The sequence below is a fragment of the Eucalyptus grandis genome, chromosome 11, assembly GCF_016545825.1.
Source record: "Eucalyptus grandis isolate ANBG69807.140 chromosome 11, ASM1654582v1, whole genome shotgun sequence".
In the NCBI taxonomy this organism is placed as follows: domain Eukaryota; kingdom Viridiplantae; phylum Streptophyta; class Magnoliopsida; order Myrtales; family Myrtaceae; genus Eucalyptus; species Eucalyptus grandis.
The window spans coordinates 1,439,921-1,467,689 of NC_052622.1; the positions used below are offsets into that span (position 1 = coordinate 1,439,921).

General features: G+C 41.1%; 3 protein-coding genes and 1 long non-coding RNA gene across 7 annotated transcripts; all 4 read left to right on the plus strand.

Moving 5' to 3' along the window:
* Nucleotides 1-5,414: 5,414 nt before the first annotated feature.
* LOC104424387 lies at nt 5,415-7,531 on the plus strand. Of its 2 annotated transcripts, XR_721463.3 has the most exons (3): nt 5,415-5,664; nt 5,732-5,879; nt 7,317-7,531. It is a non-coding gene; the product is annotated as an uncharacterized LOC104424387 (long non-coding RNA). The 2 variants fall into 2 exon arrangements; XR_005547937.1 differs by having other exon boundaries at nt 5,415-5,879.
* A 651-nt stretch (nt 7,532-8,182) lies between these two features.
* LOC104424388 (traB domain-containing protein) lies at nt 8,183-11,574 on the plus strand. Of its 3 annotated transcripts, none has more exons than XM_010036788.3 (7): nt 8,183-8,674; nt 9,487-9,602; nt 9,693-9,781; nt 9,870-9,944; nt 10,101-10,208; nt 10,664-10,759; nt 11,068-11,574. In XM_010036788.3, the coding sequence occupies exons 1-7, from the start codon at nt 8,190-8,192 to the stop codon at nt 11,332-11,334; spliced, it is 1,236 nt and encodes a 411-aa protein (XP_010035090.3). In that variant the 5' UTR covers nt 8,183-8,189; the 3' UTR covers nt 11,335-11,574. The 3 variants fall into 3 exon arrangements, with proteins under 3 accessions (XP_010035090.3, XP_039160279.1, XP_039160280.1); XM_039304345.1 differs by having other exon boundaries at nt 8,540-8,674; nt 9,474-9,602; nt 11,068-11,549; XM_039304346.1 differs by having other exon boundaries at nt 8,542-8,674; nt 9,465-9,602; nt 11,068-11,549.
* A 5,704-nt stretch (nt 11,575-17,278) lies between these two features.
* LOC120289547 lies at nt 17,279-17,866 on the plus strand. Its single transcript, XM_039304596.1, has one exon. The coding sequence runs from the start codon at nt 17,279-17,281 to the stop codon at nt 17,864-17,866; it is 588 nt and encodes a 195-aa protein (XP_039160530.1).
* A 180-nt stretch (nt 17,867-18,046) lies between these two features.
* Nucleotides 18,047-19,070, plus strand: LOC120289548. Its single transcript, XM_039304597.1, has 4 exons — nt 18,047-18,127; nt 18,267-18,399; nt 18,469-18,732; nt 18,814-19,070. The coding sequence occupies exons 1-4, from the start codon at nt 18,047-18,049 to the stop codon at nt 19,068-19,070; spliced, it is 735 nt and encodes a 244-aa protein (XP_039160531.1).
* Nucleotides 19,071-27,769: the final 8,699 nt, after the last annotated feature.

Sequence of the window (27,769 nt, forward strand, 5' to 3'; positions counted from 1 at the left end):
CTACCACATACGGTTTTGAATTAATCTAAATATGTTCAAATATATTAAATTACAGATTATGGAGTTTATATACATATATGTATTGTTGACACATAAATTTTGACAACCCAATCATTGATTTATTGCATAAAAATTATGAATTAATTTTAACCCCTAAAAAAAAATTGCACAACATATAATTTTAGGCGCATTTTGTTCTAATAATGAATAACGATTTAATATATTCAATAAATATTTTTATATATTCAAATGATATATATTGAGAGGTATATTTCGCAAAAAATTGAAAGGTTTCAATAGAATATTTCAGACGGGATATATATTTGGTGTTAATCTTCGGGAAATATGTATTTTAGACATAATAAAAAAATATCAGATTCTTCAATCGTCGATGGGTGTGAACAAATGAAAGAAAATGAAATAAAATCGTGAAGATTACATCTTGATCGCACGAGATGCAATCGAAAAGAAGGAAATTTTGCTTCATATAGGGGCTCAATTTCGTTGCATATAAAAGGGGGTTAGCCCGCACAAATGAAAGGAGGAGAATTCAAAAAATACTTCATGACAAAAAAAAATTAAGGAAGAAATCATGCGAGAGAGAAAAAAGTGAGAAAAGAAGAGAGGAAAAGGAGCTTCCATCTCCACCATCGGCCGTAGTAACTCCATTGGGTAGGCCTATGTGATCCTTTCGCCTAAAGGGGAGAGGTTCGAAACCCTTACTCCGCAAGGAGCTGGTTGAAGTTACTTGGTTATTTACCCAGTGGCAATGGTGGTGGTTTCTCCATGTTGTCCCTGGGATTTAATCACCGGCTATCGGCTGTACGGGATTCCCTAAATCACCAAAAAAAAAAAAAAAAAAAAAAAGCTTCTATCTTCACCACTGCCCATGGTGGCTGCAATGGTTTCGCACTTTCTCCCCCACCGATGGGGAGGGGTTCAAAGCCTTGCGTCCCATTGCGTGACTCACTCGCGACGGGTTTGTGGTGATTGCTTAGTTCGTCCCGAGTTTATCTCGCTAGCTGTCGGTTGTTGGTTGTCGGTTGTTCGGGAATCCCGAGTAAAAAAAAAAAAAAAACTTCCATCTCCTCTGTACGAAGTCAAGGACAGAAAATAGAGGGCAGAGGGCAGAAAGTACAGCAGAGAAGTGACGTGAGAGAGTGGACAGGTGAGAGAGAAAAAAAACAAAAAAAAAAAAAAAAAATCAAACGCGTCTTCTTCTTCGCGCGGGCATCCTCGCTCCCAGCCGGCCTCCGTCCGCGAGCACCCACGCCGGCCCCGTCGCCGACGCTTGCAGCCGCGCCTCCGCCTCGCCGGCCGCTGCTGCTCCTGTGCCGCCCGCGTCCTGCAGCCAGCCCCGTCGCCGACGCCTGCTGGTCCGCCCATCGTCCCCAACGCCTTCGCCCGCTCGCTCGTCGCCGTGTCCGCCGTCGCCTCTGCTGCCTTCGTCGCACCACAGCAGCGCCACCCTCCGCCCGAGCGCCAACGACGCTCGCCCGCCGCCGCGCCGAAGCTCTGCTAGTCACCGCGCCTCCTTCCGGCGAACCGACAGCAGCACCTCCACGCCTCTGCTCCCCGACGACCACGCCTGCAGCGCCCACGACCCAGCACCAGCAGCCCGCGCTGCCTCCGCGCCGCTCACCACCGCACGACCGCGCCCCCCTGCTGCTCCGCCTCCGCCTGCGCGTCCGCTCGAACCAGCACCACCGCGTCACCTCAGTCCGCTCGCCTCCGTCGCTGCAGACGCCCCCTTGCCTGAGCGCCGCTCGCCTCTACTGCTACCGACCGACCCCTCTGCTCCAGCCAGCCAAACGACCAAGAGGACCTGCTGCCCAGACGACACCAAGCCAAGACCTCGACCTTTGCTCCGCCAGACGCCGCGAGCTCACCACTGCACGTCCGCGCTCCTCCGCTGCCGCGCCTGCACCTCTGCCCGAGCGCCGCCCGTCAACCTTGCAGCGCCTCTGCTCCGCGTCGCCGCGCCTCACCCGCGACCTCCTGCTCGCCCGCCACCGCCGCTGCAACCGAGCAACACCTCCGCCCGCCGGTCGTAGCGCCTCCGCCCGTACTTTGCTGGTCGCTGTGCGGCCCTCCGCCCGCCACCAGCGACGTCTGCACCTCTGCAGCCACGTACACCAGCAGAACTGCGCCACCGTCCCCGACTCCGGCGCAAATCGTGGGTCGCAAATCCCGCGCGCCGGTCCAGTTTTTTCTTTTTTAAAAGAGTCAAGATAGTTTTTTTTTATTATTGCTCAAATTGGAACGTTGGATGTGATGTTCATTTTATGAATATTTTAGGTATTATCTATAGGTTTTGCCTAAAAATTTCTGTAATTATTAATTTGATTCGTAAGACGTCAGATTATTTTTTAATTATATTAATTTTTGGAGCATTTTAATAATATTTTGATTATTAAATTATTATAATTATTAATTTGATTTATAAGATTTTAGATCAAATTTTTAATTATTTTAAACTTTTTGTTTAGGGTTAAAATAATCGTTAATGACAGATTATCTTTTTAATTGTTTTAATGCTTTATTTGATGAATATCTTGATTGGTTTAGATATAATAATTATCTGATAATTGCTTGACTTAGAATACATTTTTAAAAAAAAAAATCTTGCATCGAAATATATTGATTTGAAAAATTAGGATTGCTTTTTAGATTGCACGAATAATTTTTGAAATAGATAAGGATTTGTTCTAATTTTTTTTTTTAATATAGATAAGGTCTTAGATAATGTTTGAACATTTTAATAATCTATTTTCTTAAAATAAAAATAGTTTTCTAGGAGAGGTTTAAGTCAAATCAACCCTAAAGCATATTAGAAAATTATTCATTTTAGATGGTTTAATTAGTTTTTTTATTACGAATTTTAATTAAAAAATATAAAAATATTATGTGCATGTCAATTAGTTAAAAATTGCTTGCTTTGTGTGTTTAATTATTTTGATGCAATTTATTTGATTTATTGAGTGTTTAATAATGATTGAGTACGAATGGTACCAAAATGGCATTATAGAAGTTTGGTGTAACCAAATCCCTGTATCCAAAGTCTCTGGTTCGTAAGAGTAAAATAATTCTAAGTGTCTAATCGGTCTACTGTAAATTGATTAGTGGCAATTCCTAGATAAAATTCATTAAAAAAAAAAACTTGAACTTAAGTCGCAAATTAATATGAGTTTGAGAGAGTCCAAACTAAGTTTAAGACTTAGAAGTCCATTATTTAAATAAATAAATAAAAACTTGAACTTAAGTCGCAAATTGGTATGAGTTTGGAAGAGCCCAAGCTAAATTTAAGTTTGTGAGAGCCCGAGCTAAGTTTAAGACTTAGGTGGTCCAACTTGCTTCGAGGAGGTCACGATGTGTATGTATACGTGATGTATACGTGATTTCCTTCCATTTAATAATTAAATTTATTTTTGGGTTGGATTTTCTTGTTGGGCTCATCTTGTCTTTATTAGGGCCCAACTCATCATCTTCTATATTTAGGGCAGAATGCTTTTGATTGATTGAGAGAGAGAGAGAAGTTTCGATGGTTAGACTTTGTCGGAATTGGATGAAATTTTATATGTTGTTCATGAGATCAAGATCCACAAACTGATCAATTTTGTTCGTTAAATTTGTTCTCCAAATTGTCTCTCAATATCTTTAGCTATTGGGATTAATTTGATATTAGTTGATTGAGTTTTTGGATAAAAATTGATTGTGGACTTGTTCTTTTTTTTTTCTTTGTCAAAATCTTGGACAAGTTTAAGTAGTAAATCATTGCCCTTTCTTCCCGCGAGCAAGGTATTATAGTTAGATTTCACCCCAATTTACTTGGCATGTGCATCCATCCCTTTTGTTAAATTTCACGTATCATTATGTTCCTTTGTGCTATGGCTAGACCCCTCTTCTTAATTTGGATTCAAGTTTGGAATGTCAGATCCGATGTGTTTAAGACCAAATCTAGCATCATGCTATTGCCACTAATAGTGTGACCTTGAGCTCAAGGAAAGAGATAAAGTTGAACGAGAACCTCAATTGGGCGGACGGGGATTCTTGTATGTATTTGGTATTTGTAAAAAGGTATAGATATGTAAGCGGTCATGGTGTGACATGGGAAATATGTTTTTTTATTCTTTCTTTTTTGTATTTTTTCAAAATAGTATAACTTGGTCATGTTTCCCTTCATTCGCTAGTAGGAGGAAACTTCCTTCAATTAATCTTCCAACTAGCAAACAAACATAGACATTCCCAATTAGAGATGTGTTTTGAAGTATTTTTTAATTAAATCAAGGGTGGCCTCACCCCAACTATGGGCGAGGCCACCCTCGCCAGATCTGGCCAAAGTTGGGCTTATCCGGGGTTGGCAAGGGTAGCTTCACCAAGGGCAAGTGTGACATCCCGATTTTCCAATTCTATTTTTCAATAAATTAAGACGGACATTTCGTTAGCATGCATATAGTTCTTTTCCCTGAACTGATCACTCATAGGATAACTAGTCTATCAGGTGAAACCGTTAAGAAATTCTAATGCATCAGACTCGAGAATTTGACTAGGAAACGACATTTTGACTGAGTTAATCTGCAAGGGTCATTACGGCACAGTTAAAAATCGATTACAAACCGGAGATAGGTCGACTCAGCAGAGGCATGTGATCGAGTGTGGGTGATTCTACCAAATCGCACAATTCTTGTCGATCAGTAATGGACCGGCTTTTCTGTCGTTTGGGTACCCTGTATCCGTGTTTGAAACCTTGAGATTATCTCGATAACCGAGAGTTACCAATGTGTCAAAGATATACATTGTGGCTTGAATTGATCGACCACAGGTCAAATGCATGAAAATTTCTAAAAGCTACCCGGTAGATTATGACGCGCTAATATCGTGCTAGAGTGAAATTAACCGTGAATTGAGATCGAATTCAGAAATTGGAAATCTGGGTGTGTCACAAATTATTTTAAGAATATCGACTCATCTCCGGAAGATTTTTCATGAAATCAGAATTTTTCAGCAATTAAATCAGAGAATAGCTAATTTGGCTCGAGAAATTAGTAGGCCGCCCTTAGTCGTGCTTTTTGGACTTAAGTTGGTTCTATGGACAAGTGAAGATGTGAATTGAAGTGTGGTGACATTGGATTAATTTTATGGACTTCAATTTGATTCAATTGGAAGATAATCAAGTGGAATTGAAGAATTTGTTGTACAAGATTTTATGCCTCGGCGGAAAAATAAATTGCATATATTGAATATTGTTGTGGGAGAGATTGGAGATAGTGGATTGTGACATCATCAAGTGATGTCATGGTGGGGCTTGTGCGGCTAGGATCTTGACAAGTGGAGGGTGGAGATTGGATCTTGAAAAGGTGGGCTTTCACTTCATCTTCTTCCTTGAATCATGGGACTTTGTTGGATTTTGAAAATAGGAGAGAGAGAGTGGAGAAACCGACCGATTGAGCTTGCCCGACGCCGGCCTTCGTTCGCCTCCTTCGCCGCTGGCCGTTCGCCGCCAGTGCCGTCGTTGTCACCGCCGTTCGCGCGCGCAGCCGCACGTCCGCTCGCCGTCGTCCACCTCGCCTCTCCGCCACCGTCTTCACTTCCAAGCGGTTGTTCGGCCAGCTCGGGCCGCGGTTCAGCCCCCTCCGGCCACCGTTCGGGTCCCGCCTTAGTCCGGTTCGACTCCTCCACTTTCCCCCAACCCATCCTCGCCTCAAACCGAGCTTATCTTTTCTTTTTTCAGCCACGGACAGCAGCTGCAGAAATGGGTATGGCAGCGGGTGTTTGGCCCGTTTTGGCCATCTTCCCAACCCCGAATGCTTGGCCCGCTTCGAGGAAAGTTGTTCCCCTCGGCGTCCCCATCGTTTTGATCCGCTCGGCTCGCTAATCCGGTAAATTTAGCTCACTAAACCTCGCTTAGAGAGTTAATTATGTTTACTTAGAGAGTTAATTATGCTTAGGGAGGTTTAGTTTATGTTAAGTATTATTAGGTTGTTAGTTTAGGTTATTTAAGAGTAGATTAGATTAAGGTGGTGTTTTAATTTAAAGTGTGCTTAATTAAGAGTAAGTAGGTTTATTTAGAATAAGCCTTGATTTGACATAAATGGATTTACTTTTGATTTATTTAAATATCTCGAAATTATTAAATAATTTAATAATATATAATTATTCGGAATTATTAAAATATTATTATTTAATTAATTTTCAGAATAAATTTAATTACTTATTAAATTTCGAAAATTTTGTTGGGACCTTATTTGCTCAAAATTTTGAGTCGATCGCTGCTGTGTATTCGGATTTTGAAATGGATGGTTGGATATTATAAATTGAGGGTGGATTGTGAAAAATATGAATATTATTATTTAATTAATTTTTGGAATAAATTTAGTTATTTATTAAATTCCGAAAATTTCGTCGAGACCTTATTTTCTCATAATTCCGTGCTGATCGTCGCTGTGTATTTAAAATTTGAGTTTGATGAATGGATGTGGCAAATTGAGTGTTGATTGTGGTAAATAGGGATTTTATTCATAAAAACCCAAGTGTCAGGTTTTGATGCAAAAATTGGATTTTAATGATTATATTAAATAGTGGGGTTTGAAAAAGTGAGATATTGGCTTTTTGATTCGAAATTAGCATGTCCCACACACGTGAGTAATTTCTGGAATATTTTTAATATGAAGAAAAATGGACGGGATCACTATTTTAAGTGGAAGCATTGAGTGAAATGCAAAGTATCCTGGGATTGAATATGAATTTTTGTGTGATAATTAAGAGGAGATCATCTTGGGCTATTGAGCCGAACTTGCCCCTATATGGGATGCCATTTACAATGGATGCGGGTCGCAGTAGATTCTGGGCCCATGCTCCTTCAGGAATGCCGTCGATGTACTGACGAAGCCGCGTTCTATAGGGGGAGGCGATGCCTGGCTATATACCAGTAAATAGCCGAACTGCGAGTAGGCTATGCCCTTGTGTGGTAGTGAATATCAATTGGAATGCATGTTGAGTGTTGTTGATGTGTCGGATTATGGGACGGAATTGTGTGGCATGAAATGGGACGTGTCATAACGATTTAGTCTTATAATCAGGACCCCTGCGGTTGTTGGTTATATGAAAGTGAATGCGTTCCGATTGTTTAAGTTCTTATTACTACATATAATTGAATGATATGAACTGTGCTAACCTGCAGGAAGGAACCAAGGCGAGGTAAGTCCTCTATGTTGTGTGGCTAGGCCACCCTTGGGTGTATTTTCTTCTAATAGGGGTTTAGGGGGTTAAACTTGCTAAGACATTGTCTCATCCCGGTTTGGGGATTAAAATTTCAGATCCTTGGTGGACGGAGCGGCTAGATAGCTTTGGTTGACCTTGAGGAGTTGCAGATGTGAAGTCATAAGGATTGGAGAACGTGTCCGACTTGTAGGTCATAGGACAATTCCTTTTTAAGAGCTAGTCTTTTATAGGCTTTTGGCTGTAGGCCTTCGTTTGTAACTCCGTTGAATTATGAATGTGTTATGTTGTGGATTTGCTTCTTGCTTTTCTATCCCGTATTTCATTGTCAGGGGTTTTATAATACGTTTCGCTTGCGCAATAATAAATGAATGGGGTCGGCGACACTACCTAGGAATGTCGCATTTGCATGACCATGGTGGGATGTTGGCGCGCTTGAGGTTCGGGGCATGACAGCAAGGCTCACCTCACTCAAGTAAGGTTGTCCCACGCCTAGCCCTTTCTAAGATCACTAATAGTCGAATGGCCACTGGGGAAGAAGATTGAAGAATGAGAAAAAAGAAAAAAAGAAAGAAGAAAAGGAAAATAAAAAAAGATAAATGGCGAAAATGTTTTTAATTAGTCCGAAAGTCAGACCTTTATTTAAAAAAAAAAAAACAATACCACTTTATACCATTATTTGAAATAAGATTCATTTGAAATTCTTATTTGGGAAAATGACGGCACTTTATGTATTTATTTGAAATTTTCTATAATATAAAAAAATCCTCTTCCCACCAAACTCGATTAGGACATGGACAATTTAAATACTTTCATATATACAACATCAAGATGTATAGGAATAAGAGGTACTATGAAGTGTTAAAGGAGTGGGCCCTCTCTTGGATGAGCTCTGTCGATATGAATACAGTAACATGTGGTTTTAGAATATCCAGCATTTTTCTGATTTGCCTTGCATACGTAGGCGACCTATGCGGATGATAAGAAGCCTTGGAAGCACCACAACCACGAGGCTTCTCTCTCTCTTTCTCTCTCCATCCGTGGGGTGTGGAAGCAAATCCTTCCTAGCATCCATGGACACCATCCTCGGATCAACCTTCCCTGTTTTCACGCCTCGCCCAGCTCTGCACACACCCAGAACCATCGGACCCTTCAGGGCCTCCGTCAGACCGCCACCGCCCGGTTTCGACTTCCGGCGAGAGGTTCTGGAGGAGTCCAGGGCCTCCATCGCCTCGTCGCACCCCGAGCTGCTGGACTTGGCGGGTGACGCGACCCTCGTGCTGGTCCGGAAGGGGCAGTTCGGCCCGATCCCGGCTTGGAGGTCGGAGTTCGTGGAGCCGGAGGAGATATGGCTGGTGGGCACCACCCACATCTCGCGGCGGTCCGCCGACGACGTGGCGCGGGTCGTCAGGGCCGTGAGGCCCGACAACGTCGTGGTCGAGCTCTGCAGGAGCAGGCACGTTTCCACCTCTTTTGTTGGCATTCTTCCTTTTTGTGCTGTCGCGTTGAATGTGATTACCGAGCTGGTTCAGTACTCATATTAATAATTTATTGCGAGTGTAGTGGAAGCACACAGGAGTTGATTCACTGCGTTTTTGTTTAACCCAGAATAGTTATACTATGAACATGCTTGATATATATTCTTGACACGTTTCTTAGATGCGTAAGCTTCTTAGATGATAGAATGCAGTGTACATATTCAACATTCTGTTTTGATTGTCTGGGAAATATTGGCAGGCTGGGGTTAGACCAGAAATCCTGATGAAAGCAGGAGTTGATTTACCAAGTATTGTGCAGCCACTTATAAATGAATCGAGCTAATGAGACGAATTGGGGATTAAGTTAGAAATCTTAGTCGAGTGCAGATATAAGTCGCCCATAGTTGGTTAGATATGGGACATAATGAAAGTAACTGGTCGATTTTGCTGGCATGTTTGGCTATCATTGAAAGGTTGAAAATTTTGATCGACTGATGCTGCAAGAGTTTAGCATGCATGGTTTCCAATTTGTCGCCCCAAATTGCACAGAGGCATTGGGCGTTTCGAAAATTAATACTCTCATGATGTTAAATCACAGTTACAGGTCAACAACGTGCTCCTTTCTTTTTGCATTTTGCTCCTCCATGTTGGGTTTTCGAAAGGAGAGTAATTTTCCATATTTTAACATCTGAGTTCTGACTGAAACTGGCACTTCGAGATCTCATAAGCACCAAAAAGTTTGATGTCCTATCCATATCTGAACTCCAGTCGTTGCAGAGCTTGTTTTCAGAGCTGGGATCATGTACACATCTAGTGAAGGAGATCCTAGTCAACAATTACAGTCCAGCATGTTTTCCCTGAGTGGTACCGGGTTTTTTGGTGCCGTTGGTCGTAGCATAAACTTGGGTAAGCTCTAGCTTCTTGTTACTTGTTAGTTCTGATCTGCACTTGGAAAATAAAGCTCAATTAGATGATCTTTATCTGGTTTCATGACAGGTGGTCAGACAGCCCTAGCATTACGTCTACTCTTGGCAATTTTCTCTTCAAAAATCTCCTCAGATGTCAACCGCCCATTCGGAGATGAGGTAGTGACCTGAAATTATGATTTCAGCAATCGACTCCTCTAAACTCCTATGACATTCTCTCAACTTGCAATTGTTTTCTTGCCTGCAGTTCCGAGCTGCTCGGAAGGTATCTGAAGAAATCGGTGCTCAAATTGTTTTGGGGGATCGGCCAATTGAAATAACAGTATGTATGCTCGAACATCTGGTCTCATAATGTATGAAGAAAGCTTCTGAACATTCAGCTTCTCTTCGTCCTAATCATTAGATTTGGGACAGGATGATTAAGGTCCTGCGATAGTTGACTGACAGAAGAATTCATTTATGATGTTTCGTTGTTCAGCTTGAGAGAGCGTGGAGTAGTTTGAAGTGGGATCAGAAAATAAGCCTGGTGGTCTCTGTTTTTCGTGGAATAGCATCCCAATCAGATGCATCAGGGAGTAATCTTCAGGTGCTCTATCCCTATCAGCTTTTGGTTGATTTGCATTGTATCATGAGAAATTAGCTGTAATATTCTATGCAATAAAACATTGATGTAAGATCAGAATCACTTCATGAGATTCTTCCGCATTGTTTCCTTGAACCTAAATTGGGAGTAAATTTTTCTGGTTGATGTTTTCTATGTGATACTCTGTCTCTGAAGTCCTCATCTAGGGCAGAAGCTTATATACGGAAAACCATTTCTTGCACAGAATCATCTAGCTGTGGGCAATTTTGTAAGTCTGATTTGTCTGATTTGTCTACCAGATAAATGTGGAGCAACATGCTTCTTCACGAATCACATCATTCTTCCTTTTATGCTCATACTTCATGATTCACATCCTCCCAGGATGATGATTGAGTTTCTAGAACATCCAACAGTAAACAACTAGTAGTTTCTAAAGCAAATTCCTGGTTTTGCTGCAGGAATCAAACACAGGGGATAGCACATTTGAGTTGTACAAGCAACTTAGTTTTTCTTATCCAGCGCTTCTGCAGCCTCTCATACATGAACGAGACACGGTGAGTACACTGTCAGCTGAACCGCTACCCTTCTCCAACATCTTTCAGCTTCCGTGCAGCAGATCATGTATTACAGTTCACGTGTACATAAAGGGAAGTGCAGAACTATTCTATTAGAGTCGTCATCGCAGGATTGCTTAAGTTGTGAGCAAGATTACTCATCCAATGTTTGTAGTGCTTTCCGTCCACCACATATACGGCAGCAAAGCATTACTAATTAGACATTTGCCTTTATCTGTTTGTGTTCATATATGGAGAAAATTCTTACATATGTAGCTCTGCTCAATCAACGTTGTATGCGATCACAGTATCTCGCATGGTCCCTAAAGCGGAGCAAGGCCGTGAACAACTGCAAGAGGGTGGTGGGAGTGATCGGGAAGGGCCACATGAACGGGGTCGTGTATGCGCTTATCTCGGACCAAGGGAACTTGCGATTCCGTGATGTTGCAGGGAATAAGGCCGGGGGCAACAAAACCGGCGGTTGGGTGGAAGATCTCACGAGGAGCTTGATTAGAGACACTCTGTTGGGGATTCTGCTATGGGCATTGTATGAATGGGTCAAAAGTGCAGTATAAAACTAGATCAAAGGATTAGATAATCGACCTCTTTAAATTGAAGACAATAGGTCAATATATTTGGGAACTTTTTTTTTTTTTGGAAGTTTTGTAATTTCCAGTTATTTGTACCTGTATATGTGGCTTCAAAAGGAAACAAGCAATAGTTGTTGGATTAGAGTCTCGTGAAAACTCAATGGATATTTACACAAATGGTTTCTGAATTTCAACCTAAAGTGCAAGATCATTCTTGAATGTTTATTTTATTGAATGTGGTTCGTAAACTCTTGCTAAATGTAAAATGTTGATCATGAACTTTTAATTTGTTTAATGTGAATTTTGAAATTTTGTTTAAATGTCCAATTTAGTCTCCTAGATTATATGAAAATATTTAATGTTGTCTTTCCATTAATTTAAGTTAACGGAATTATGATGTTTACACGTAAATTATCCATGTAAGATATTCATTTCAAATTAGGATATAATAATTCATTTCAATAAATAACATGGATAATTATTATCATTATATTCTAAGTTGGATTGAATATCTTACTTGAATAATTTATGTATGACGTTTATTTTTATTTTTTTAGGGATATGAATGACGTTTATTCACCAATAAAATGTACTGGATTGGAAGCCAAATGAACATATATTGCTAACTTAAATTAAAAAAATGACAACATTACTTTTTTTATTTAAGTTTAGGGATTAAATTGAATATATATTAGACATTTAGATTGGGCTAAATATGAGGGACCAAATTGAAAAAATTGAAAGTTCATGGACAACATTACACATTTGGCCAAAATTATTGCTTAAAATACTGTGGAGAAAGCAACTTATTTGTAATCTAAAGGGCACAACCGTTGGGATTCAATTACCTGAAGAGAAATTGGTTGCATTCTTAATGTACAAATTTTTTGTGGAAAGTATAAAAAAAAGTAATAAACCACTTGTATCAGTACTAATTCAATTTTAAATCTTTTAATTAGATTAATTTATTTCTAAATATTTTATCAATTAAGTCAATTCAATCAATTTTGGTTGTAAATCGCCAATGTGAACAATTTTTGCAATTTTAATTTTTAATTTTTTTCTTTGTTGTAGTTGGCGATAGTTATCGCTAGGCTATGTAGCATCGACACGGACACGCGACACGCGACACGACACGACACGATACGCCGACACGTCATTTCTAAAAAATATAGAATTTTAACACGTTCTGACATGTTATATATTAAATATATTTTTATATATAAAATAGCCTAGAATTAATTTACATGAAAAATATTAAATAATATCATTCATTATTTTAATTTGTTACAATAATACACAAAACTTAGTGGAAAAAAACATTGTTTAAAGAAAAATGCTGAAATGATATTTTTAAATTTATTTATTTATCATATATAGCATTTTTTTATTACTTCTTTCATAGTAAAAGACTTTTTTAAAAAATAAAACAATTCTAAAAATACAAAACTGAAAAACAAAAAATTTGACCCTGTGCGTGTATTTATAGCAATTTTATTACTTCTTTTGTGTATATTTATATTTTGACCTCTCAAGTATTATAAATTTTTAAAATTGACCATGTGCGTGTCGGAATCGCGTGTCGAAGCGTGTCGGAGAGAGTTGACCATGTGTCTGATTTTTCGATACTTGTTGACCACGTGTCGGGACGTATCGGAACGTGTTGGACACATGTCGGAGTGTCGAACATAACACGAAGGCTTTCGGAGAGTGTCCGTGCTACATAGTCGCTAGGTGAAGGCTTGCAACCTCTTGCCGGCTGCTAGCAAAGGTCACTGCCCTCACTAGCCATGGTCTATGTAGCCAAGGCAGGCCCTCCTTGTAGCCATCAAGAGTGGCCATGTTTGGATAGGACAAGGGTCACCTCACCTAGGTGAGGGCGGCCTCATCTAAGTAGGTGACGACCCTTGCCTTAGTGAATTTAAATTTAAAACCAATTTTGCTTTCTTCCTCCTATTAGGGTCAACTCTTTCTTCATGCCCATGCACGGGGCATGCTTACCAAGGGTCTGCATGGTAACGTTTCTGTTTCTCCCAATTTCTATTATTTTGTTCCCATCTGTTTAGTAAAACTTTTGTTCCTGGGAGCAATTTCTTTATTTTTTTTTGTTCCCGGGAATAGATTTGGAATAGATGTCAGAAACAAAAAAAAGTAATTTTTTGTTCCCATAAACAATTTCTAAAAATAAGCCAATTTTCTTTTTTATTTTTCTTTTGTTCCTCTCTCTTGCCACGGCCACCTCCAACTGCCTGGAGCCACCGTCGGCCGCTCACTGACGACCGTTGATCGCTGACCGCCGCTGACCGCCAACCGCTGACCACCACCGACTGGACGCACGACCGCCGACGGTGGTGCGGTGGCGGCAACGGGCGGCGACGAGCAGTGGGTGGCAGTTGACAATCCGTGAGCAAGAATAAAAAAACAAATAAATACAAAAAATACAAAATCTTGTGTAGTTACTAAACACATTTCTATTCTTTTTTTTTTATTTCAAGAATATAAATTTGTGTAGTTACCAAACACCTTATTTTACTTACAAATTGTTCCTCAGAATATAAATAAAAAAGAACTATTTCTGAAAAGAAACTGGTCCCCAACCAAAAAGCGTTACCATGTGCATCCCAAGTGATAGCCTCAAGTTAGTCCAGGCCTCACCCCCTCAATGCACGTGAACCTTTTTTTTTTTTTTCGTTTTTTTGTTTTCGTTGATTTTATCACAATGAGTCTCAATACATGTTAAATAATAAAGAAGGAAATTTTATTTCGACAGAATTTTCTTTCAAAGAATTGCTCTAAAAATACTTATTAAGTAATAAATTAATTAGACTTTACAAATTTTCATGCACCATCTATTATTGTTGTGACATCTCGATTTTCCAATTCTATTTTCAATAAATTGAGACTGAATTCGGAAATTGGAAGTCTTGTTGTGTCACAAATCTTATTAAAAACATTGGATTAATTTATAGACTTCAATTTGGCTCAATTGGAAGTGGATTGAATGAAAAGTGTTGTACAAGATTTTAGAGAATTCATGTCACGGCGGAAAATGAAATTGAACATATTAGAATAAGGTTGTGAGAGTTTGAGATAGTGGAAGATGACCTCATGTGATGTCATGGTGGTTGGGGCCAAAGTGTCTAAGATCTTGACAAGTGGAGGGTGGATATTGGCTCTAAAAAAAGGTGGAACATCACTTCCACCAATCAACTCCATATTATTCCTTGGGGTTTCCTTTTGATTTGAAAAGGGAGAGAGGGAGAAGTTGCGATCGAAACCAGCAACCCTGATTGCCCCCTTCATCACTCGCCCGTTCATTGCCGGTGTCGCCACCATCGTTGTGGTTCGTGTGCGTCACCCGTGCACTTGCTCGCCGGCCAGCTGTCTCCACCCGAGCCTTTAGCACCATCGTCCTTTGTCGTCCAGCTACTATTGTCATCGCCAAGACTGCTGGAGCCACCATCAAAGTCAGCTCGTCGCCACTGCCGCTTCTCCTTCGCCCGCGATTGTCGCTCCTCGTTGCTCTCGTGTCCAGCTCTGTCATCTGCCTAGTGTTGTCGTCCGGAGTCACTAGCCGCTACTCACTGTTCGCCAGCCATCGTCGGAGCCAACCAAGATCGCTAGAGCCACTGCTAGTCGTTGCCCAAGCTGCGACCACTTGTCTCCACCGGTCCCGCGCACAATCAGCCATCAAGCACCCTCCATTCGGCCAAGGTCAATTGTCAAAGTTCCAGCTCAAGCCCGGGTCTTCGAGGCCTATTTTAGGCATTTCCAATCCTCTTTTGGCGTCGCCCCGAGGAATTTTTCCGACCACCTCGCCGTTGTCTTCACCAGGTACTCATCGAAAAGCGATTCCGGTGAGTTTAGCTCACTAAACCTCAATTAGATGGTTAATTATACTTTAGGTGTGCTTAGCTTAAGTTAATTAAGCTTAGGTGGTTAGTTTAGTTTATTTAAATGTAAATTAGATTAAGAGAATGATTAAGTTAAAGTAGGTTTATTTAAGGCCAAATTGTTGTTTATATTAGTTTAATGGTGAGTTGACTTAAATGAACGAATTTTGATTTAATTAGAATATTTCGAAATTATTTGAAAATTAAATAATAAATATATTATTTAATTATTAAAATAATATTATTGAATTAATTTTCGGAATAAATTTAATTATTTATTAAATTCCGAAAATTTTGTCCGAACCCTTAATTCTCATAATTTCGCCCTGATCACTGTTGTGTATTCAAATTATGAATTTGATGAGTGTATATTGCAAATTGAGTGTTGATTGTGAAAAATATGGATTTTATTTAGAAAATCCCAAGTGTCAGTATTTTATGGGAAAATGACCGGGAAAGGTTGTGAGTGGACTTAGAAAACTGCCGATGTATGGCTGTGCCAATAAGGCCGAGATTTACCACCGAATTTGAAATCGATTGTGCCCATCAGGCCGTGATCTACCACCTCGTGCCGAGTGGGGCCGTGATTCCACTTATCATAAATTTGCCGAGTGAGACCACTAAATCTATTTTGCCAAGTGGGGCCATAATGCCACTAAATCTATTTGCCGAGTAGGGCCATAATCACCACTAAATTTTAGACTTGCCTATAAGGTCGTGTTTGAGAGTCTGTAATGAATAGTTAGAATGACTGTGTGATGACCTCGATGACATGTAATCGACTGAGTTGATTGATCGCTGAGTTGATCCGAGTAATTGAATTATTTGTTGATGTGGTTGTTAGTGTTTATTGATTAAACCGACTTGCAGGAAGGAAACTAAGGCCAAGGTAAGCTCTCTACCACTTGTTTGTGCTTAGGTGGCTCTTATGGCGTATTTTCTTTCTAATAGGGGTTTAAGGGGGGTGAACTTGCTGAGACAATGTCTCACTCCGTTGTGGGAAAAATATTACAGGACCGTAGATGGCGAAACCCCTGGAGCGATATAATATTCCCGTGCAGATTATGGAGTAGGTGCAAAGTTTTCCTAATCCTGATAGTCATTGGATCTATGAGCTTATTAGGAGTACAGTCTGGATCCAGGAGGCCGAGCTTGTCAGGGTACCTCATAGATATAGGGCATGGTTCTGTTTTGGGCCCAATGGTTTTAGGATTGGTCCTCTTAATAACTTTGATATTCCACCTGCCGTGATGGAAGCCATTCTAGGTGAGGTTGTAGCTGATGCACCCAATGGTGGAGTGGAGGACCTATTGTCTCTAGAGATTGATCAGTCTGAAGTGGGATCAACGAATGAATCCGACTAGTAGTCATAGGACTGTTCCTTCTTTTTGGTGGGCTGATCCCTTTTTGTAGGCTGACACATACAAACTCTAGCCTATTTTTGGTGTATGTAAACTCTGACATGAATATTTATGAAAGTATGTTTGTTTATGAACAAGTTGGTTTCCTGCTTTTCTATCTCGTATTTCTTTGTCTGGGGTTTTATAACACGTTTTGCATGTGCATAATAAATTAATAGGGTCAGCGACACTACCTGGGAATGTCGCATTTTCACAACCATGGCAGGTTGTTTGCGCACTCGGGGTTCGGGGCGTGATAACCCCGTTTAAGTGGTATCAGAGCATGGTCTATGTATGGAGTGATAAGGTGCGAGGGAGTCATGAGATAGTTGGTAGGAAAGACTTTTAATATGCTGATGCATGTGGTTGATAACTATTTGATAGTTTGTTGGTATGGTCACTCAGATTCTATGTGATGACAAGTATCTATACCGAGCTTGTAGCATGAGAGACTGGGTGTTGAGAGCTGTTAGAAAGAGAGCAGTGGGCCCCGTGTTTTGGGGTGGGCCGCCATTGAGGGCTAGTGCCTGAGGCGCCCTAGGTAGAGCGCAGGCTAAGGCCAACGCGAGTGCTACAACATCGCCTCTAGTTGATGCTGGGGTAGTAGCCCCTAAGGATCCAAGGTTTGCTGGAATCATGAGAATGCTTGAGTTGATGGGTGACAGAATGGATCAGCAGGCCGCCACTTCAGCCGCCGCTACCGCTTCTGCTACTAATGCCGCTAATGTCGCCAATGCTGCTGCTGCCACCCCTGCCGCTACACTAGTTGTCAAACCTGAGGTAGCACATGTTGAAGTTCCACCTGGGAACGTGGTCGTTGGGAGGCCTAGGCATAAGCTAATGAAGCAATTTCTGAGATTGAATCCACCGACGTTCACAAGAGCAGGAGATCCCGAAGCTATAGCACTATGGATTCAAGGGTTAGAGAATGCCTTCAATTTATTAATGTGCACCAAGGCAGAGAAGGTTGTCCTAGTAGCCTATCAGTTGAGAGGGATCGTAGGTACTTGGTGGAAGACTACTAAAGGGATAGTGTTCCTTGGAGATGTAGTTCCAGAGTGGAATGTCTTTCTTGAGGTCTTCAATGAGAAGTACTCTAGAGAGGTGAAGATGATTGAGTTTCAGCGCCTTCGCCAAGGTACGATGTCGGTCGATCAGTACGAAGCGAAGTTTGCTGAACTGTCGCAGTATGCCCCTAATCTAGTCCAGAGACTGTCAGACTGAGCTCGAAGGTTTAGAGACGGGCTCCGACCGGATGTGAAGAGCTCGTTGGTGCCGCTAGATCTGAAGGAGTACAAAGACCTTTATAAACGGGCCCATCTAATTGAGAAAGACCAGAATGAGAGAGCTACCGCATCTGGGTCGCGGTTTAATGTAAACAAATAAGGTAATTAGTTTGAGAAGATGCCGATGTCTATGGGAAGGTATCCTGTTCCACCCAACAAGAAGGGTGGGATAGAAAAGTTGTTGTCAAGCTTTAATGGAGTATGTCATTCATGTGGAAGATGACATGGTTCAGCCCCGTGTTCCTATAGGGCGAGTGCCTGTTATGAGTGGCCAGCTAGGTCACATAGCTAGGAATTATCCTAGGAGACAGATGGGACAACGTTAGTTGCTGCTGCAGCCACCGTTGAGTCAGAACAGAGGAATCGCGCTGCAGATCATGCCGCGGGGTGGATTGAACCAACCTCCAACTCAGGGAAGGACGTATGCGATCACCAGAGGACAAGTGGAGGATGTGCCTAATGTGATCACAGGTATGGTCTTACTGAACAACCAACCTGCTTATGCTTTATTTGATCCTAGAGCTACTCATTCATTTATAGCTGAAAAATATGTTAAGTTAGTAGAATTAATTCCTAAGTTGTTGGAGTCCGTGATTAGCATATCTACACCGTTGAAGGATAAGGTATTAGCTACAGTGGGTTGTCTTGGTTGCAAGTTAGTGATTGGTGAACGAGAGGGGAGGATAGACTTGATAGTTCTAGCCATGTATGATTTTGATGTGATAATTGGCATAGACTGGCTCACCCACCAACGAGCTAAGCTGGACTATTATCGCAAGGCAATTCAGTTTAACCTGTTAGTGGGTGAGAGCTTCGAGTTTATTGGGAGTCGAGGAGGATCATCGATTTCCTTAATCTCGTCGCTCGAGGCAACTCGCTTGCTAGGCAAGGGTTACCAAGGTTACCTAGCGACTGTCGTGGACACGATAGCAGAGGAGTTGAATATAGAAGACATCGCAGTGGTCCAAGAGTTCCCAAACATGTTTCCGAAAGAATTACCAAGGTTGCCGCCAGAGAGAGATATAGAGTTCGTGATTGAGTTAGCTCCTGGGACTGAGTCAATCTCTAAAGCTCCTTACCGGATGGCCTTGTCAGAACTTAGGGAACTAAAAGTGCAGATGCAAGAGTTGTTGGATAAATGATTTATCTGTCCCAGTGCATCACCTTGGGGAGCACTAGTTATGTTCGTGAAAAAGAAGGATGGTTCTTTGCGCTTGTGCATCAACTATCGTCAACTCAATCAGGCGACGATCAATAACAAGTATCCATTGCCGATGATCGATGACTTGTTTGATCAGCTTCAGGGAGCATTGATATTTTCTAAGATCGATTTGAGGACAGGGTATCATTAGCTAAGGATCAGGAAGGAAGACATACCAAAGTTGGTGTTTCGCACACGATACGGCCATTATGAGTTTACTGTGATGCCGTTTGGGTTGACGAACGCCCCAGCTGCTTTCATGGAACTGATGAATCGTGTGTTCAGAGAGTATTTGGATCAGTTCATAATCGTTTTCATTGACGACATCCTGGTATACTCAAGGAGTACTGAGGATCATGAAAGGCACTTAAGGATAGTGCTTCAGACTTTGAGAGATCACGAGTTGTACGCCAAGTTTAGTAAGTGCGAGTTTTGGCTAACTCGTGTGGCTTTCCTAGGTCACGTCATCTCCGGAGAAGGAATCTTAGTGGACTCAGCTAAGATTGAAGCAGTGATTAACTGGCCAAGACCAACTACAGTGACAAAGATCATAAGTTTTCTGGGTTTAGCAGGGTATTACAGACAGTTTGTAAAAAAGGTTTTTAGTGTTAGCATCGCCGTTGACAAGACTTCTGAAGAAGGAAGAAAAGTTTGTGTGGTCAGATAAGTGTGAGAGTAGTTTCCAAGAGCTTAAGTAGAAGCTAACTACTGCACCTGTGCTTATTATTCCATTTGGTCCAAGAGGGTTTGAGATCTACAGTGATGTGTCATTTAAAGGACTGGGTTGCGTGTTAATGTAGCATGGTAGGGTTGTTGCATATGCGTCCTATCAACTGAGACCTTGCGAGTTAAATTATCTAATGCATGACTTAGAACTCGCAGCAATCATCTTTGCCCTGAAGATTTGGAGGCATTATCTGTGTGGAGAAAGATTTCATATTTTCACCAACCATCAAAGTCTCAAGTACTTATCATCTCAGAAGGAGTTGAATATGAGACAACGTCGATGGATGAAAATCCTAAAGGACTATGATTGTGAGATTTGGTATCACCCCGGAAAGGCGAACAAGGTCGCTGATGCACTGAGTAGGAAGTCTTCAGTTGCGCAGATGGTACTCAATGAATGGAGTCTACTCGAGAGAGCACGAGATTTGGGTTTCAAATTTGAGGTAGGCCACCTTTCGAATCTTATGGCCACCCTCAGAATTGAGCCGAATGTGCAGGTCAGAATCAGAACGCTTCAACAGACATATCCAGATGTTCAGAAAATCCTACAAGAGAATTCAAAGAAAAGGAAAGCCGACTTTCAGATCTGGCAATGGAACATTGAGGTTCCGAGGGCGATTGGTTGTACTTGACGATGTGGAGCTTAGAGAGGAGATTTTATCAGAAGCGCATCATAACAATTACAACATTCATCCTGGTAGTACCGAGAGGTATCGAAATTTGCGTCAACACTATTGGTGGTCTGGTATGAAGGCGGACATTGCCAAGCATGTCGCTAGGTGTTTGATGTGTCAGCAGGTGAAGAATCAACATTGCAAACCGGGAAGACTTTTGTAACCTCTAGAGATCCCAAAATGGAAATGGGAGTATATCACGATGGACTTCGTGACTAGACTACCGATGAGCCAGAGAGGAAATGATTCGATTTGGTTAGTAGTTGACAGATTGACAAAGTCGGCTCACTTCATCGTAGTTCAAAGGGCCCTGAGTTTGGATAGACTCGCAAATCTGTATGTGCATCAGGTGGTTCGTATGCATGAGGTGCCGGTCACAATTACTTCAGATAGAGACCCGAGGTTCACCGCCGCTTTTTGGAAAAGCTTGCAATCCACTTTAGGAACAAAACTGCAGTACAGTACGACCTATCATCCGCAGACTAGTGGTCAGTTTGAGAGGACAATTCAAACCCTCGAAGACATGCTGCAAGCTTGCGTTTTGGACTTCAAAGGAAGCTGGGAGGAACAACTTCATCTGGTTGAGTTTGTCTACAATAATAGCTACCAGCAAAGTATTAAGATGGCTCCTTTTGAAGCATTGTATGGCAAAGCGTGCAGAACGCTAGTGTGTTGGGATGAAGTTGGGAAAAGAAAGATCACCGGTCCAGAGTTGGTTCAGCAGTCAGTAGAGGCAGTTGCAATTATCATAAATAGATTAAAGACCACTCAGAGCTGCCAAAAGAGTTATGCAGATAAGCGTCGGAGGCCATTAGAGTTCCAAGTGGGTGACCACGTCTTTCTGAAAGTGTCATCGATGAGAGGTACTTCTCGCTTTGTCAGAAAGGGGAAGCTGAGTCCAAGGTATGTAGGTCCCTTTGAGATTTGGAAAGAATAAAGACTCTAGCATATCGTCTTACACTGCTGTCGAGGTTGACACAAGTGCATGACGTCTTTCACGTCTCGATGTTAAGGAAGTATAAACCTAACCCAACACACATTTTAAATTTTGAAGAATTAGACGTGGATGACAGGGTGTTGTACGTTGAAAGCCCGGTTCAGATCATGGATCGCAAGGAGCAGATTATGTGCACCAAGACCATCCCATTGGTCAAAGTGGTTTGACAACACCACGACACTGAAGGAGCAACTTGGGAAACTAAAGATTCGATGAGACAATTGTACCCTCACCTTTTTGCTTAAGATTTGTAATGGCTTAAATTTCGAGAACAAAATTTTTAAAAGAGGGGAAGAATTGTGACATCCCGATTTTCCAATTTTATTTTCAATAAATTAAGATTGAATTCAGAAATTAGAAGTCATGTTGTGTCACAAATCTTATTAAGAACATTGGATTAATTTATGGACTTCAATTTGGCTCAATTGGAAGTGGATTGGATGAAAACTGTTGTACAAGATTTTAGAGAATTCATGCTACGGCGGAAAATGAATTTACACCTATTGGAATAAGGTTGTTGGAGTTTGAGATAGTGGAAGATGATGTCATGGTGGTTGGGGCTAAAGTATCTAAGATCTTGACAAGTGGATGGTGGATATTGACTCTAAAAAAGGGTGGGACATCATTTCCGCCAATCAACTCCATCTTCTTCCTTGGGATTTCTTTTTGATTTGAAAAGGGAGAGAGGGAGAAGTTCCGATCCGAAGCAGTAGCCCCAACTGCCCCCTTCATCGCTCGCCCGTTCGTTGCTGGTGTCGTCGCCATTGCTGTCATTCGCTCGTCGCCCGCACGCTTGCTCGCCGACCAACCATCGCACGCCATCTCCGCTCGAGCCTTTAGCACCGTCATCCTTCGTCGTCCAGCTATTGTCACCATCACCAAGGCTGCCGGAGCCATCATCGAAGTCAGCCCATCGCCGCTGCCACTTCTCCTTTGCCCCGACCGTCGCTCCTCATTACTCGCGTGTCCAGCTCCGTCATCCGCCTAGCGTTGTCGTCCGGAGTCACCAGCCACTGCTCGTTGTTTGCCAACCACCGTCGGAGCCAGCCAAGATCGCCAGAGTCACCTCCAGTCGTTGCCCGAGCTGCCGCCGCCCGTCTCCGCTGATCCTGCGCACAACTGGCCGCTGAGCACCCTCCGTTCGGCCAAGGTCAGCCACCAGAGTTCTAGCTCAAGCCCGGGTCTTCGAGGCCCGTTTTAGGCGCCTTCCGATCCTCTTTTGGTGTCGCCCCAAGGAGGTTTTCTGACCACCTTGCCGTTGTCTTGGTCGGGGACTCATTAGAAAGCGATTCTAGTGAGTTTAGCTCACTAAACCTCGATTAGATGGTTAGTTATGCTTTAGGTGTGCTTAGCTTAAGTTAATTAAGCTTATGTGGTTAGTTTAGTTTATTTAAATGTAAATTAGATTAAGAGTATGGTTAAGTTAAAGTAGGTTTAACTAAGGCCAAATTTTTGTTTATATTAGTTTAATGGTGAGTTGACTTAAATGAACGAATTTTGATTTAATTAGAATATTTCGAAATTATTTGAAAATTAAATAATAAATATATTATTTAAATTATTAAAATAATATTATTTAATTAATTTTCGGAATAAATTTAATTATTTATTAAATTTCGAAAATTTTGTGGGGACCTTTAATTCTCGAATTTCGCGCCGATCGCTGCGTATATTCAGATTATGAATTTGATGAGTGTATATTGCAAATTGAGTGTTGATTGTGAAAATATGGATTTTATTTAGAAAATCCCAAGTGTCAGTATTTTATGGGAAAATGATCGGGAAAGGTTGTGAGTGGACTTAGAAAACCGCCGATGTATGGCCGTGCCAATAAGGCCGAGATTTACCATCGAATTTGAAATCAATCGTGCCCATCGGGCCGTGATCTACCACCTATTAAAGGTCGTGCCAAGTGGGGCCGTGATTCCACTGATAATAAATTTGCCGAGTGGGGCCGTGATGCCATTACATCTATTTTGCCGAGTGAGGCCGTGATCATCACTAAATTTTAGACTTGCCTATAAGGTTGTGTTTGAGAGTCTAGAATGAATAGTCAAAATGACCATGTGATGATCTCGATGACATGTAATAGACTGAATCGATTAATTGATGAGTCGATCAGAGTAATTGAATTATTTGTTGATGTGATTGTTAGTATTTATTGATTAAACTGACTTGCAGGAAGGAAACTAAGGCCAAGGTAAGCTCTCCGACGCCTGTTTGTGCTTAGGTGGCCCTTATGGCATATGTTCTTTGTAATAGGGGTTTAGGGGGGTGAACTTGTTGAGACAATGTCTCACCCCATCGTGGGAAAAATATTACAGGATTGTAGATGGCGGAACCCCTGGAGCGATATGGTATTCCCGTGTAGATTATGGAGCAGGTGCAAAGTTTTCCCAATCCTGATAGTCATTGGATCGATGAGCTGATTAGGAGCACAGTCTAGATCCAAGAGGCCGAGCTTGTCAGGGTACCTCATAGATATAGGGCATGGTTTCGTTTTGGGCCCAATGGTTTTAGGATTGGTCCTCTTGATAGCTTTGATATTCCCCCTGCTGTGATGGAAGCCATTCTAGGTGGGGGCGTAACTAACGCACCTGATGGTAGAGTGGAGGACCCATCTTCTTTGGAGGTTCATCAGTTTGAAGTAGGATCGACGAACGAGTCCGACTAGTAGTCATAAGACTATTCCTTCTTTTTGGTGGGTTGATCCTTTTTTGTAGGCTGACCATTTTTGGTACATGTAAACTTTGACATGAATATCTATGAAAGTATGTTTGTTTATGAACAAGTTGATTTCCTGCTTTTCTATCCCGTATTTCTTTATCTGGGGTTTTATAACACGTTCCGCATGCGCATAATAAATGAATGGGGTCGGTGACACTACATGGGAATGTCGCATTTGCACGACCATGGCGGGTTGTTTGCGCACTCGGGGTTCAGGGCATGACAATTGTGTTATGTGTAATCCAAGAAATTTTGAAAAATAGAACATTTTGCACTCTCTCTTATTGTATTTTCCCCTTATACTCTCATTATTTTTGGCAAAGTTCCCATTACTTATCAACTGAGCAAAAATAATCGAAGCAATATGTTTGATGTATATTATTCAGTTGTCGATTCATCAATACCCTAAATCTTTTGAAAAAATATTATTCCCACTATAAATATGAGTTAGGATTAGAGAACTCATATGATGATTCTTGGATTTCAATTAGGCCCACACTATTGGTAAAGAGGTGTCTTTTTTTTTTTTTTTTTTAATACAAGTGCACGTAATTATCACGTGACTCATGTCGGGTGAAATTTTGCTGGTCTTGTCTAAGCAATATAGCAGCGCTTTTGAGAATTTTTTCTTCAATAACTATCGGTTGAATAAAAATTCAAATGTTGTTTACTAAAATATTTAAGGCTACGGAATTAATTATGATGAGTGATTTTCTTTGAGACCCTTTGCATAGGTAGAAGTATTATTAGAAGTGGAATGCACTAGCTAGACCTCAAATTTGATAAAAATCATTGTAGATATAGAATGTCAATAAATTTATATCTTAGACTACAATTTGGTAGAAAAGAATTTTGAAAAAATGCAGGTACCACATTATATTTCTTAATATAAGTTAGGCATTACAAAGAAAACGCATAACATGAATGTAAAGTGATGAAGTAAGTTTGGGGAACAAAAATTCAATGCTGCGAGTAGTTGATAAAACAATCAAAAGAGGGTGTCCCAAAATTTAAAGACCTTTATGCTAAACTTTACCATAATGTTCAAAGGTTTAATTATTTCTTGAAGCTTAACCCGCCAAAATTGAAATTGGGTTTATTGAGCATTTCTTAGCAATCACCATATGATGGGTACCGTTATAAAGATCCGCAATCCCAAAAGTTCCCAGTTTGCTAATGAATCCATGGATAAAAAAAAAAAAAAATCCATCATCTTTTACAGAAATTTAAAATGATTTCAACCATTTTGGCAATTTGTATTTTCTGAAAATTAAATCATACCACGTTTAGCAAAATAAGTAATTCCAGCAAACTTATAGTGATTAATCCTGTCACTATATCCAAATCCTACATGCATAGCGTACATGTCAACAAATTGATGATCCAAGGACGAACTCAAAACTGTCTTATACTTTCTAGTGAATAAATTCCCTAGAATATTATCAACATGGGCATCAACAACAACATAGATCAACTTACACAAACCCACAAGACGATAATTGCTCGTAGGGCTAATGATCTTCGAACTTTGATTTCCGACTAAGAAGCCGGTGTAAGAGATTTTATATGAATATAAAGAGCTTATTTGATGGCGAGGAAAGTATCAATCCATTAAAATGACATATCAATCTGTGCTGAGTGGAGTGCTTCAAGTGTATGGCCACAAAGTCACTGTTTTTGAATTTCATGAGGGGTTTTACTGGTAATCTCTTGAAAATGACGGGAACTATCTTGCGAGGGAGGCACCTCATCATTAATGGAGTAAGGTTAATCAAGGCAAAAAAGCTTCAAAACCGAGGTTGATTCCAATTGGATGAAGAGTAAGTCTTATGAGAGTTGAATGCTTTCAACTCCCAAAAGAGAGGATTAGTGTTGACACCTTCTTGAAAAAAATGCAATTTCTGGAGGCTTCTCTAGGAAATAGTACACGAGCTATGTACCTTTGGATACTAGACTTGAAGACACTCGTTGCGATAAAAAGTTTGCAATTTTTTGAGTTTGTTTAGGCCTTCAACCAAGCAGGAGAAAGTGAATCAAAATTACCGAGACCGTGATTGGTCTGGGGGTGGATTTGATAAGTCTGTGAGCTCCAGCACATCTAAAGATCAAAATTACCAACGTTGGACCTAAGATTCTAATCTTACGATGTGTACAATTACTAAATGTAAAAGAGACCTAATGAAATAAATAAATGCAAGATGATGGAGTGACAACGTTTTCAATTAAGGGTTGAATTACCTCGTTATTGGCGATTTCAATCCCTAATCTCCAGGAAATGCATTAGAAGCCTTTGTGAAATGGATTGTAGGCGTGTATAAATCAAAATGCCTATGTTTTCTATCTGTATAAAGAATTGAGTGAGAAAACAGGATGCAGGGTTAGTAAAGTGACCCCTTTATTTTTGTCAAGGATCGAATTTAAATTCTCGAAAAATTTTCTTGAAGTGTATAATGGATCTGCAAACAAAGATTTATGTGTCAACACACTCGAGGAAGAAGCTCATTAACCCTAATGTAGCCTGTAGGTGTTGATTGCTGGATCACCAACCATTGATCCGAGAAATTTGAATAGAGAGAAGCAGGAGTATGATCTAATTTTCACTAACTAGCATCATCGGGTAAAACGCTAAAAAAATGCATTATAACTAAATAGAAAATAGAACTTAATTCATGGAAAGGGAAAATTACCAAAACAGTTCTCAACCTATTACAATTTTTTTTTCAATTTAGTCCTAAATATTTTTTTTTTGGTCAATTCAATACTAAACTTTTTATATTTGTGCCAATCCAATATTAAACTTTTTTATAATTCTCAATTCAATCCATCTAACCAAATTTAACTGGACGATACTGACGCAGATGCTAGCCAACACCGATTGTCTAGCCAACATTGATGTCGCAATTTTTTAATAATATTTTATTTTATTTTATTTTATTTTATTTTTAATTTTCTCTTTTCCTCTTCTTATGGTCGATCACCGATTGGCCAAAGGCTATGGGTGCGTTTGGATGGGCATTTAGAAAGCTCATCTAGCTCCCAAAGCCCCTTCCAAAAAAGACGGGGTGTTTGGCAACCTCCTCAAGGAGCTTTCAAATGAAAGTGGAGTCCTTGGAAATGCTGAAAATATTTTTTTTCTTCCTAAATTACCCTCATTGATTTTTCATATTTCCGTTATTACCCTTTTATTTATTTATTTTTTAAATGTAAAAGGAGTAGCCTTTCGCCGGACCGGCGAAGGGCGACGGCCGCCGGCGAGGGTCGCGCAACCCGGCGAGGGCCGCCACGGGTCGCCCGACCTCGGGCAACCCTCGGCGAGGTCGCGCGACCCGGGCGAGGGCCGCCGGAGGTCGCCCGAGGGTTGCTCGACCCGGGGCCGCGCGACCCGGGCGGCCCTCGCACGGGTCTCGTGACCCTCGCGCGACGGCGAGGGCCGCCTGCGACCGCGAGACCCAAGCGGCGGTCGCCGGGTCGTGCGACCCCGGATCGAGGACCACGGTCGCCCGAGGTCGGGCGACC